The sequence below is a fragment of the Musca domestica genome, unplaced genomic scaffold (genome assembly GCF_030504385.1).
Source record: "Musca domestica strain aabys unplaced genomic scaffold, Musca_domestica.polishedcontigs.V.1.1 2, whole genome shotgun sequence".
Lineage (NCBI taxonomy): Eukaryota > Metazoa > Arthropoda > Insecta > Diptera > Muscidae > Musca > Musca domestica.
Window position 1 is genome coordinate 34,218,640 of NW_026712249.1, and position 13,659 is coordinate 34,232,298.

General features: G+C 35.9%; 4 protein-coding genes across 4 annotated transcripts; 2 read left to right on the top strand and 2 right to left on the bottom strand.

Annotated features, from left to right (window-relative positions):
- Nucleotides 1-574: 574 nt before the first annotated feature.
- On the top strand, nt 575-3,220 carry LOC101888629 (U3 small nucleolar RNA-interacting protein 2). Its single transcript, XM_005177558.4, has 5 exons — nt 575-793; nt 869-1,674; nt 2,222-2,416; nt 2,613-2,749; nt 2,809-3,220. Exons 1-5 carry the CDS (start codon nt 740-742, stop codon nt 3,075-3,077), a joined length of 1,461 nt encoding a protein of 486 aa, XP_005177615.2. The 5' UTR covers nt 575-739; the 3' UTR covers nt 3,078-3,220.
- Nucleotides 3,221-7,506: 4,286 nt separating this feature from the next.
- Nucleotides 7,507-9,606, bottom strand: LOC101888808 (BLOC-3 complex member HPS1). Its single transcript, XM_005177559.4, has one exon. The coding sequence runs from the start codon at nt 9,432-9,434 to the stop codon at nt 7,644-7,646; it is 1,791 nt and encodes a 596-aa protein (XP_005177616.2). The 5' UTR covers nt 9,435-9,606; the 3' UTR covers nt 7,507-7,643.
- Nucleotides 9,607-9,875: 269 nt separating this feature from the next.
- Nucleotides 9,876-11,426, top strand: LOC101888986 (DNA excision repair protein ERCC-1). The gene is made up of 3 exons (XM_005177560.4): nt 9,876-9,890; nt 10,485-11,111; nt 11,171-11,426. The coding sequence occupies exons 1-3, from the start codon at nt 9,876-9,878 to the stop codon at nt 11,357-11,359; spliced, it is 831 nt and encodes a 276-aa protein (XP_005177617.3). The 3' UTR covers nt 11,360-11,426.
- Nucleotides 11,375-12,567, bottom strand: LOC101890870 (probable cytosolic iron-sulfur protein assembly protein Ciao1). The gene is made up of 2 exons (XM_011298294.2): nt 12,235-12,567; nt 11,375-12,167 (listed from the first exon to the last, which is right to left on the bottom strand). The coding sequence occupies exons 1-2, from the start codon at nt 12,503-12,505 to the stop codon at nt 11,428-11,430; spliced, it is 1,011 nt and encodes a 336-aa protein (XP_011296596.2). The 5' UTR covers nt 12,506-12,567; the 3' UTR covers nt 11,375-11,427.
- Between the last annotated feature and the right edge of the window lie 1,092 nt (nt 12,568-13,659).

Consider the following 13,659-nt stretch of genomic DNA (forward strand, 5'->3'; position numbering starts at 1 on the left):
GAAAGATTAAACAGTTTGGATCATATTTTCGAGGGAAAATCCAGACATTTCATTAACTTTTCGCGCTATTTGACTCATTTCAAAAAATGAGAAAAAAATATGAAAAAAATGAAACCAATTTGAAGCATATAATTTTGAACGAGTCTGACAGTAAGCGGACATAGCCTCAGGGCTGTATTTCTGTAGTTTAATGAAGCTGTTCTACCTCCATATTGTACCATGGTATAATGCTAAATTGTGGACTTAACAACTTCGAGTCGAAATTGTGCCAGAAATATACAAAATACCGAAAAACATGTGTGCTCTGCTTGAGTGGACCAATATTACCCTTTTAATACCAATTATTTTATGATTAATTTATTTTTTATTTATTTATTATTATTATTCAAACATAAATAAATAAGAGATATTGAAATTTCAAAACAAAAAAAAAAATTATGTTTGAATAAACTTTTATTACGCAAAACATCCTCGATAATGCATGCCTTAAAGTTTCCAACAGAGTCATTTTGTGTTATCATTTCCCTGTACATTGCAACGAAAACAAAACATCTGTCAGATTACCAAAAAAACACAGAGAGCAAAGAGAACGCGAGAGCTGTCAAACATCTTTCACGTGTATTTTAAACAAGGAAAACAGAAAATATAAAACTATTTCTTCCAAAGACAAATTATTAAATAAAAACGAATTTAAATCACAAATTCTAGCCCCAAAAAGATTGGACGATACGAGAGTAATATGTCTTCGTCGTTTTTCCTGAAGAAAGAACCCAAAAACAATAAAAAACGAAAGGTAAGTTGTGGCAATCAATGCAACAGTTCGATTTTGTTTAATGCCTACTTTCGATTCTTTTCATTCCTCATGTAGTTCCAAGGTGGTGGTGGTGCTGGCGCCAAGGGTAAAGGCAAAGATAAAACAAATGAAACACCTGCCAAGAAGAGGCCACAAAAAGATGATGAAGAAATTGCCAGTGATAGTGAATATGAAAGCGGTCTGGAGGGTGATGGTGCCCCAAATTTGGCTTTCTCCTCAGATGAGGCTGAGGAAGAGACACCACAAGACAAACGTTTACGTTTGGCCAAGCAATATTTGGAAGAAATTGAAAAACAAGAGGCAGATAAGGCTGAAGATCGTGAATTACATGACCATGTTGCACATCGCCTGCAAACAGAGTACCTGGACAGTGTGGGCAAATTGAGGAAAAAGATAGCAGGCTCCATCGAAGGTTACGATGCAGAGAACATCATCAAACTGAAACATAAAAAACAACATCTTCCCTTGTGTTCATTGGCCCTCTCGCCCGATGGTCAATATCTGTTGTCTGGTGCAAAAACACAATACGTCTTGAAATGGAATTTAAAAACATTACGTGTTGAAGGTTCCTTCAATGTCCAGCCATATAATGAAGATAAAAATACAGATATTAAACGTAGATCACATGTTATAGCTTTATGTATTTCATCGGATTTCCGTTACCTAGCATTGGCTGATGGTGGCCACACCATACAGATATGGTGCCCGAAAGAATTGAAACATTTGAAAACGTTCCATGGCCATCGAGATGTTGTAACTTCGTTGGTCTTTCGCCGCGATACACATGAATTGTATTCAGCTTCGCGTGATCGATCCGTGAAGATTTGGTCTCTGGATGAGATGGCCTATGTGGAGAGTTTGTAAGTTGTATTACAATGTTACTGATCATGTTGGTGTATATTAATTTATAATGAGATTCGTGGAATTACTATCGATAAGGGAAAATGGTCATAATCAAGATCCTTGGCTTGCCTTACGATATTTCTAAAAATTTTGTTTTGAAGACCCACGCTGTATACTTTAAAGAGAATTTGATATTATAGAAAATTAGTAGACAGAACATATGTAGGTCCATATTTTGAAGGCAAGCAATTTATGTATATAAAGTTGCCCCTGGTGGAAAGTTGAAAAGGTTCGGTTAGGACAAACTTAACACAGTTTTTCTAGTTTTCAACAAATTTTAGCTTGTGGTGAAGATAGTTTATATTAGTCAAGTCCTTATGTTCTGATATCTCCTCGATAATAGGGCAAAATATTGAAAAAACAAGAAAACAATTTAAAGATCGTATTTCTACTTTCCTTTCCTTTAACTTTTTTAAGAAAAGAAGAATTTGTAGCTTCTGTCTTTGAACGTTACAATAAGATATGGATATTGCATTTTCTAAAAATAAAATGTTTTTGTTTCAGATTTGGTCACCAGGCTCCAGTAACTGGCATTGATGCATTATCCCGCGAACGTGCTGTTACCTCAGGTTCTGATTGTACTTTGAGAATTTGGAAAATTACCGAAGAGTCTCAATTAATATACAATGGTCACAGAGACAGCATTGAAGCCGTAAAATTCCTAAATGATGAAAATTTCATATCGTGTGGAACAGATGGGTAAGCATAACATATATTTAGCATTAATTCTTCCTATAAAAGAGGCAAAATAGAATAATAACGATAGCACCAATACCATATACCAATTTCGATCCCTCAAATATTCGTCTTTTCGTCCACAGACTAAGGACAAACTGCCTTCTAACTGCTCTTATTTTTTATTCGTTTTCTAATATTATTTCTCATAATTTTGCAGATCCCTTGGTCTATGGAATGCACTGAAAAAGAAACCTTTACACACCTCAACTCTTGTGCATGGCACACAGGCAAATGGAGAAGCCAATTGGATTACTGCAATAAGTTGTGTAGTTAATACTGATCTTGTGGCCTCTGGTAAATATTGCAAACTATTCAAAATAGTATATTTTATAAACAACCGTTAACCATTTCAGGTTCCTGCGACGGTTACATACGCCTATGGCAATGTGTCGAGAACTATCGTAAACTCAAACCTCTGTTGGAAATTCCCGTCAATGGATTTGTAAATAGTTTAGTGTTTAATGCGGATGGTACAAAACTCTATGCCGCTGTGGGTCAAGAACATCGTTGGGGTCGCTGGTGGCGTTTAACAGATGCCAAAAATCACATTGTAGTCATTGATTTGTTAAAAGCTTCGGAGGCGGCAGAGGATGCTGCGGCGGCTAGTAAAAAAACTAAATGATAATAGTTATTTATTTAGGATTTTTTTTTCTTTTTTTTCTAGAAATTATAAGCTGTTTTTATGCAAAAAACGATATTTGGAAATTAAAAAGAAAATGCTTGTAGCATTGATGTTATAAAAAATAAAACGTGTTTTTAAATAAAGACATTTTAGTTTGTGTATCATAAGCGGTAATTTTTTTACAGAGTTTATCTAATATCATACTAAAATTGTAATTAAAATCGCGCCAAGCCAGATCGATACTTTGAATATTGTGTAGAAAATATTGATGGAACAAAATCATAATTTTAATTTACTTAAAAAAGTGCAAGTTTTGACAACTTATAAATTTGTAATAATTCACTTAATTTTGTGAAATATGTTATTTTTTCTGCATTAGATTGTTTTTGTACCCTCCACCATAGTATGGAGGGTTTGTCATTCTGTTTGTAACACCTTGAAATATACATGTTAGACCCCACAAAGTGTATATATTCTTAATCAGCATAAAATTCAATGTCGATTTAGCAATGTCCGTCTTTCGGTGGAAATTACTCTAGCTTCCGAACGAAATGAAGTAAGTTGATAAAAATTTACTCAAAAGTGTATTATGTTTTCAGGACTTTTTGTATTGAGGTCCACATCTTCGTATAGCCCCCATACAAAGGTACCTCCCGATATGCGTTATTTTGATGATTTTAGCGACATTATTAACCCGAATTGTTTCAAATAGGGATTTAAAGCTCGTAATGGATACGAGCTTCTACGTCTTCGTATAGCCCCCATATAACGGTACATCCCGATATGCGGTATTTTGATTATTTCAGTGACATTATTCACCGGAATTGTTTCCAATTTTGGTATTTGATGTTCGTAATGGATGGAACCGGATTTCATTGTTTTTGAGAATTGCCAAATTCGTTCCAGACGGTGGAGGGTATTTAAAGTTCGGCCCGGCCGAACTTGCAGTTTTTTATTTGTTTTTCCTATATTTCTTTTCAATGACTAATAGACTTTCAATGGTATATAATATAAAGTTTATAGAATCCACCGTGTTCGATTATAATTATTGTATTATAGATTATTTTTTATTAACAATAATGAATAATATTAAAACTTACCTTCTTCAGCAGCAAACCCCAAGTCGTTGACAACCGGATTACATACGTTTCATATGTATTGATATTTTAACACGAAATTTATACACAAATTTAGATACTTTTATTACCACTTATTTTGATTAAAAGACCAACCACGAAATTTAAAAAATCTGAATCAGTAGTGTACACATTGCATGCAAAACACAAATTTTATTATTAAAGCCGGCTTCCTAAAACTATTATTTTCGAATATTGCGATTTTATTGTACACTTATTGTTATTTATTTATTTTTTTTATTTTTATTTTATTTATTTATTTTTTTATCATAATTTACTCACTATTTTTTAATGACACATTTTATAAACCCGTAACGGTTTTGAAATCTGATTCCAATCCTTTATGTTTTAATTTTCTACACACGCACGTGCACTTTAACGAATAATATTTTTTATGAAAATTACCGAACGCGACAAACGTACATTAACCGATAGGATAACCGATATCTTTAAAATTACCGAAACGAAAACGACTGAATTAATTACACATTTTAAGAACTTAAAAGGATTGAGGCCTTCGATTCCACTACTCTTTTCATATAATACACTCGTACCCATATTCCACTTTAAAGAGAAATAGTTTTTAAAAATTATCGAACACGACAAACATACTTTAACCGATTGAATAACGTCCTTAAATTATTCAGGAGCTTCCATTTTCGCTTATTCTTATTTTTTTTTTTCATGTCTTAATTTAGCACTTACGGAGGCAACTCTTATTTTTAATGAAAGATTGTTCTTGTGTTCGAGGGAAATTTTTATACCCCATGCGGATTTCCAGAATACTGTACGGCATTATAAATTTGAACTATAATACGGGCTTCTCTAACAAGTATAAATTCACACTGCGCGTCCATTTAATTTACTTGACATTATATTTCTCTTATAAAATAAAATCGAACAAGAAACTGGGACTTCTTACGGACGTTCATTTACATTTATTATATTTTAAGGACACCCCGCATTTCTTCTGTATAAACAACTGGTATGTAGACGAACATCTGATTTGCTGAGGAATAGAGGACTACGTGTTTATTTTACTTTGAAATCTTTTGCATTTTTAAGGCGAACGCGATATAATGACCAATACAATCATCAAGTTTCCCCCTGCTTCTCATTGTTATACGACTGCTTTCATTTTGATTGTTTTTATTGGTATTTTTCCAGAGGTTCAAAAAATGCAGAAAACACAATTTCATCGTGTTTTTGATGGGCAGGTTTCATCCGTGCGGCCTCAGATTTGGGCTTGGTTAATTCTTGGAGACATTCAGAGTTGACATTTAACTACAAGTCCTAGTGACATCGAGCCGTCCTGTTCGTTGGAAATTCTTTAAGGCACTATATTTGCGGACGTTGATTTAAATTCACTATATTTCATGTCCCTGTTGAAGGTATTTCTTCTTTTTGAAAATCAGATGATCTGTCTGCATTGCATGAATGTTTCTGTCATTATTTGGTGTTGCTCTAGGCCTTTGTGTTACGTTTACTATAAACATTCATATTTACCAAACCGGCAACGATGCAATTTTAGCTTTTTAACGATTTCCTGCAGCATCTTACTTTGTAACTGATACCTTTTCACTTTAAATATTTATGGGATATGTTTGTTATGATTTACCGTCACTTTCCTCAAATCTTCTTTGCAAATTGTAATTTCTCTTGCAATGATTGCTAATTGCAGCTGCTATTGGAATAATAGTTCGACAAAATTTGTAATTCTTAACTTACAGCAGCGGATACAGAATACATTGCTTCATCCAGTTGTTAGTAACGCACTTCTTCCCGCTAATTTGAACACTGAAGCTTTTTGTTTGTGCTTCTTCTTTCTATGGTCACATACATTTCTGTCATTCACTGTCTCCTTTCTTCTTTTGCACAAATTGTCAACTATTTATGAAAAATATGACAAATATTTGAAGGCACATGTGTTGCTGAGTCTTTTTACTATCGAAATTTAATGTTTTTCTTCAAAGCCTTTTATGAATTCCTAGTTTTTTTCTCTTTTTCTTCAAAGTTTCTACCGAAGCTACGTATTTGTTGACGAACCGTTAGAAAACAACTACAACAAATGCTATTTTGCATGACAGGGTTACATTTTTAGCGGAAATTGTAATAGATTAAAGGGTGTTTATTTGCAGCACTGTGCAGTGCTGCCAAGTTTCATCGTTCCTGACAGAAATGCCAAGTTTTATTATTTTTCCACTTATTTCAAATTTTGACATCCTGCAACAATGAAAAATAAGCTTTTTGTTTCCGGAAAAGATATTAGGTGTGTCTGGTTACCCTAAAGTTTGTAACAATTGTTACAAATTGTTACTGGAAGTCGTCTGTTAACCCAAAAGTTCTGCAAAAGAGAGCGGTTGGAGAGAGAAATTTTGACAGTTCTTTCAGTGAGAGTTTGCAAATTCTTGCTGGAAAAATTTCTTCCTGCAATCTCTTGCAACTCTTCTTCTTCTCATTCATCGACATTCAATCAGATGTTTTCTATTGTTTACTTATTTCTTTTTGTGCTTTTAATTTGAAAATATTGTTTTGGAATTAACAAGACTAATTGTTTTTGGAGAACAACTTCACAAAATGTGGAAAACATAAATATTAATATGTAATAAGAAAATAAAAGACTATTTCCAACATTTTTATTTAAAAAACTTGTAAAATTAGTATTGCTTCCTTTGTTTTAATTCTCCTTATGGGGGACAAATTGGTTTGTTTTGACAAATCAGCTGATTAGTTGCAAGCTTGTGCAGGAATACCGTCTGTTTACTTTTCGCAATTTCCTTGCAAAAGAGAATAAAACTACCTTACTCTCTCAGAAAGATGTTGCTGGACAATTCCTGCAGGGAAAGTAACCAGACACACCTATTGTGCTTGATTTTCTTCCCAATTAAAGAACGTTTTCAAAAAATGTGTGAGATTCAGTAATTGATAAAAGAAAACAGGGAAATTATAATATTTATCAGTGTTGGTTACTATATCGCGATTGCCAAATATTTAAGATTATAAGGAAACATTAAAGCGCGATCCAGAGTATCATAACATAGAACTCCAATCTGTTGAACACTGATGTTCGTTTAAACAAGTGTACTCCAGAATAAAATGAAAATCGTTCTTATGTGTTGTGCAGGCATGTCTTGAACTCGTTACCTAAAATAAAAAAATACCCTTCCTCGGTTTGAATGCAGAACATAATTAATAGCAATAAAATGTGTTGGACATTGTACAGTTAAGGTAAGTTTAATATTATAAATTTCAACTAAAATATCGGTCATAATCTTCATTATAATAAAAATGTCTTTAAATAAATATTGCACTTTATTTCAAGTAGGTAGGTATATAAATAAATAATAAAAATGGATTGCATAAGTCTTTTTTGTTTTCTTTCCTTCGTCTCATTAAATGCTGCTTCAGACGCTGCTACTTCATCTCTCCTTTAGAATGCGTCATCTCCTACCACATCTGCTATGGTGGCCACCAGGCGGCGGGCATGTTCAACAGCACATGTGGCGGTGACCAAACCCAAATGGACACAAAACAATTCGTAGCATTTGATTTTATGTACAGGCGTTTTTGGGAAACATATTTCTGTCAACAGCTGATAGTAGTCACCAGCCAAGAGACCAGGTTCAAAATTTGGTTTAAATGAATTAGCTGCATTTGCTGAGGGTAAATTCAAATGTCTTTCCAAGTCAATGGATTTCGAGGAACCCGTTGATTGATCCTCAAACCATAGAAAGTAGGCGTAATTAAATGATTTGTCCTTCCACATAATCGAGGCATGGCCCTTCTTTAGATGTTGTCTGGAAAATTCCAACATATCGAAAAGTTTTTCCTTCGGTATCAGGGGATTGGAGGTTTTCAAATCCGGTGAGATCATAAGACCCGAAGAACGATTGATGTATATGAAATGTATCAGGCCGGGAAAGTCTTCAAGATAGGCTTCAATGGTGATATTCCTATCGGCCTTTACTGCAAGAAATTCGGAGAATTCCAAAAGCTTGCCCTCCACAACAGCTGCAACTTCGGGAAGTTGTTGAAAATTCACGGCCGACGAGTCACAGCATGTCAGCATAAATAATTGTTTGAGATCTTCATGGAATGAGGGAATGTTCGATTCGATACGCACTATTAAATCCTTTTCATACGTCTTGAGGAACTCATGATACATTTTCTTGAGATTTTCCCATTTGGCAGAGAATCTCTTAAAACAACTTTCCACATCATCACCTTTTATTTTCGCCTTTTTATAGGCTTCCTGGGACTGGCGTACAAATGTTTCCAGTGATTCATATGTTGGCTTTAATGCCTCTGCATCTCCTTGCATTTGTATGGAGACGATTTTCTGCAGGACAAAAAATGTATCATATAAACTGCTGGCCACCGATAGAGGAGCATATTCCACCAGTTGGATAAGTACCACACCTTTATTTAGGGTATTTAAATGGGCAATACACGGCACACAACCCGATTGGGGATCTTGTGCGACGCCTTGCAGGAATATGGCCATTGTTTTGTTTAAACCTCTAGAGTCTCGCTGCAAGGCTCGTATAAGTAAGGCAAGGAACAGCAAATCAGAGGGACTCAATGGTAATGCGGACTTGCTTGAGTTGATGGCCACAAATTTCACACCAACAAACATCAAAGTATGGCACTTCAAGTGACCACCATCCCGCAGACAATCTAAGGCTCTATCCAAGCTACCCTTGACAGCCCTTCGCAATTCCGCATTGATTATCAAACGCGGCAAAGATTCAACTTGTAGTATCAAATCGGTGTCACGTATCTCCTCCTCATAACACTCCACACAGGTGGTAAACAATTCTTCCTGGACATCGCTGGCAAACAAATTTGGTCCATAGCAGGCTTTGGCCAAAGCAATGACCACACCCATTCGTCGCTGCATTAACTCCAACTTCTCTTGAGCTATGCTTATGAATTGATAGCCCAGCACTTCACCAAACACCAAATTCAAATCCTCTTCACATTGGATACTGGCATAGCAATTATCGAACTGGCAATGCATAATACGCTGTGAATTTATGAGCGGGCTAAACAGCTGCACCAGAACATTTTGATCGATTTTCCTACCGCAACTCTCCTTTACGAAATCCTCCGGCAGCAATCCCTGGTCGATGGCCTTGTCCAAAAAGTGATGTTGTAACTTTTTATTAAATTTCTGATAGACCACGTCGTTGGCATTGTTGAAAACAATCAAACCATTCATAATTGAAGATTTTTTAGTGGAAATTGTGGTGTTTTTAATTTAGAATAGCATCACACTTTTTCTTTAGGAATGTACGGTACGGTGCTGATAACGAAAGAAACGAACGTGTAGAGAAATTTTTGCATAGAAATTTTTCTTGTTTTGATTCTTTAGGGGGTGGGTCAGAACAAGGGACACTTGGCAACACTGAAAAGAAAGACAGCACAGAAAGAAAATCTCAATAAAGATGAGAATCAAAAGGGAAAGGCCGACAACACAAATGGAATCAAAACAAAACGGCCGACAACACAAATGGAATCAAAACAAAACGGCCGACAACATAAGAACAGCTGACTAAGAGAAGAGCGAGGGAGGAAAAGCAAAACAAAAATGTAAACAAAGTATTATTGTGAATGAATGCAAATGTGTTGAAACAGGTTGTATGGGTTTGTGGTTAGTCGAATGCGTAACGTGCAAGTATGTCAATTATAAACGTAACGGGTAGGGGGTTGTGAAATTAAAGTACGTTCAGATTTACGAAACATCCGATCTCAAAAGTAAAACATGCTTTTGTTATGAATTAAAGACCATCTTGTTAGTTGTAACTTTCACGGCAGGAATTGCTCAGCCAATTCTTTCTGAGAGAATAAATTGAGAGTAAGTGTAGGATCGTGAGAATTCACTATTAAAAACTCGCTCACGACAAGAAAAATAAATAAAATATGAATATAGAGTAACAATGCTGCTAACGTTAGTTTTTTGACAGTTTTGCACATCAATGGCTTTATTCTCTTTTGCTCCTTATCTGTCTTTTTATTCTCAGCTCTTCGTTTAGTTTTTTTCTCAAATTATAAAGGAATGCCGCTGAGGTTTTCTGATTCCCTTTATAAATGAAGATTTTTAATCAAAATGATAGTTTTTTGTTGTATTCACACGACATGTTTAATGGGTCTTAGTCATAATTTATTTATGGGGAAAGATGTTAAGCGTAAACGCGCATCACATTTAAAAAAAAATCATCAAATTGTTTGCTGGACAGTAACTTAGTTAGCTACTGTGATTGCGTTACAGACCTTCATTGTGAATAATTTTGGTGATGCACTGGCCACAATGGAAATACCGGAAATACCGACAGCTCCAAAAATAGCGAGAAAGGAACCACCGAAAACAGTCCAAAAGATTCCCGCCAATAAGCCGCTACCTAACAAAGCAGCAACTGACATGTTTCAAATCAAAAAACCGGAGGAAATTCCAACAACCACTGCCAAAACAACTCCATCAAACCCCCACTGTATCTTGGTGCATCCAAAACAAAGAGGAAATCCCATATTGAAATCTATACTAAATTGTCCCTTAGAATTTCGTGATGATATTTTGCCAGACTATGTGGTCGGGAGGACAACATGTGTGCTGTATTTATCCTTAAAATATCATCAATTAAACCCAGATTACATATGTCAGCGTCTAAAGGAATTGGGAAAACTCTATGAATTACGTGTGCTGTTGGTACAAGTTGATACCCCAGAACCGCATGGAGCCTTGAAGACGCTGACACGCATTAGCCTTTTGGCTGACTTGACACTAATGCTAGCATGGAATGCCGAAGAGGCGGGGAAAATTATCGAAACCTATAAGCTATTTGAGAAGAGGCCACCGGATTGGATTATGGAACGGGTCGATTCTAATCCTCATCAAAAGGTAGAGTATTGAAAAATAGGATATTGGAAATTTTTAATTGTTGTTTTCTTTCTGGGAAGCTTGTCTCTGCCCTTACCAACATAAAACCGGTCAATAAAACCGATGCCACCACATTGCTACAAAATTTCGGAAGTTTGGAGAAAATCATAAATGCCAGTGAGCATAGTTTGTCACAAGTTACCGGTCTGGGACCACGTAAAGCCAAAAAATTGTACAAAACCCTACAGGAACCATTTCTGGCAAAATGAGAAAACTGTGTTAAATATATTGTATTCTAATTTATTGTATGAAAATAAAGCCCCTTTTGTTTACATATCTATTCAACAAATTTCCAGATTTTAATAGTACCATCATCACTGCACGACACAAGTTGATGTTGTACCACAGGATTCCATGACACCTTGTTGACATCTTGCATATGAGCCTTATCCTGAGCTGTGGCCAAAACAAATACCGGTTCATTTTTCGTCGTTGTTTCTTCGTCTTCTTTGAATATCCGAATGGCATCATCACCACAAGCTGTGGCAATAAGACCGGTCAATTTACACCATGATACATCGTAAATAGTACGCGAATGTTCTCCGGCCACGGTGCAGACACATTTCCATACAGTTTCATTGTCAGGTGTTGCAATACCTTCAGGATTTCCAGGAGCATAGGCACGCCACACTTTCATGCTGCAATCATCACTCACCGAAACAAGACGGTCACCTTCGGCATCAAAATCAATGGCCCAAACTGTGCTCGAATGTCCACCCAAAGTGGCCGTACATTCCCAATCATTATCCAAGGCATTTTCAGCATACATTTTGATACTATTATCATAGGAACAAGAAGCTAGCACCTCCTTGGTGGGATGCCATATAACGCGTTTGACATCTTGAGTGTGGGCACTGAGCACAGCGGCACATTCGAAATCATCATCCCCCGTGACTTCCCAAATCCAAACGGATTTGTCGCGAGAACAAGTTGCCAGCAATGATCCCGAACTGGACCAGCTACAGCTTTTAACTTCATTTTCATGGCCCTCCAGGGTGGCATTGCATTCGAATTCACCTAGAAAGGGGTTAAATTAGGAATTGTTAATGACTATGTGATATGCCCATCAAGTGATCACCCTTACCTGAAGCTTTTGACCAAATTGCTGTGGTGCCATCAAAACTTGCCGAGGCCAAATATTGTCCACATTTCGACCAGGACACATGTCGTATTGTTCTTTTGTGCCCATCGGATAAAATCGTTTTTGTTGTCCAGGTATTGCCAGACATTGACCAAATCCTTATGGTTTTGTCTTCACCACATGATGCAAATGCATTACCCTTTGGATGCCATGAAACGCACCAAATACGTCCCTTATGTCCTTGGAGCGTGTATTCGCACTGTAATTTACTCATTTTCCGTGAAAAGTGTCAAGTCTTTCGTATTAATTAATCCCACTGAAGACACACTGTTGCTGGACTTCTTTTTTTTTTTTTTTTTTTTTTTTTGGACTCGATAGTTGATTTCTCCGTCAAGAAGTAGTTGGTACCCGATACCCGAAGTATTCATGTACCAGTTGCTAAGTTATCGGTTATCGATTGTTAGTTCCTTTTATTGATATTTTCTTCTAGTGGTTTGTGCGTATTATAGTTGTATGTTGTTTACAATCAACAACGGCCTCTTTCCTCTCTCTGAGAGATCCAAACGGCTTTACAAAGTAAAACATCAATGGCAGAAAGAATTAAAAAAGATATTTCATAGAACAGGAAATAGAATGAGCAGCGATTACCGCATATTATCCAAACAAATTCAGCTTCTGAAAGTAGTAATAAAAGAATCAATAAGCATCGAACAAGCTGACACATTCAACAATCGTCTTCAAGATATTAAACCTGGCCCATCTGCTTTTAAAGAGATTTATAAGTTCAGCGGCAGAAAGAAATCCCCGTTCTGCCAGCAATTGCAGGTCAATAACACCACTGTTTTTAATAATTCTGAAATTGCAAATCATTTCCACCAGTACTATACGTCTTCCTTTCAAGAAACTATAACTGGACTTCCAACGGATATTCTTCAATCTAGAATTTCTTCTTGCCTCACATCCATATCTCCAAGTATATATTCATTCGACAGACAGTTCAACTCAATATCAAATACAGATAATTACCATTTCGCCAATCCTGAAAAAATCAAAGAAATTATGCAAAAGGCCAATAATAAAAAGTCAAGTGGAGTTGATGGAATCTCAAATTTTGTTATGCGCAAATTTCCTGAAACTGCTCTGCGAATTATAACATGCATTTGTAATAACTCCATCAATAATGGCTACTTTCCCAAAATGTGGAAGCTAGCAAAAATTGTTCCAGTCCAAAAAAAGGCCAATAGCGAAAGTGTTGCTGATTATCGTCCGATCTCTCTCTTATCAAATCTCGGTAAAATCTTTGAACATGTCCTAAAAGAAAAAATAGAAAATGAGTTCACTACAAATCATATATCTAACTTTCAATTTGGTTTCCAACGAAAGCATTCAACACAGCACGCGCTTTTAAAGTTCCACAACGACACTACA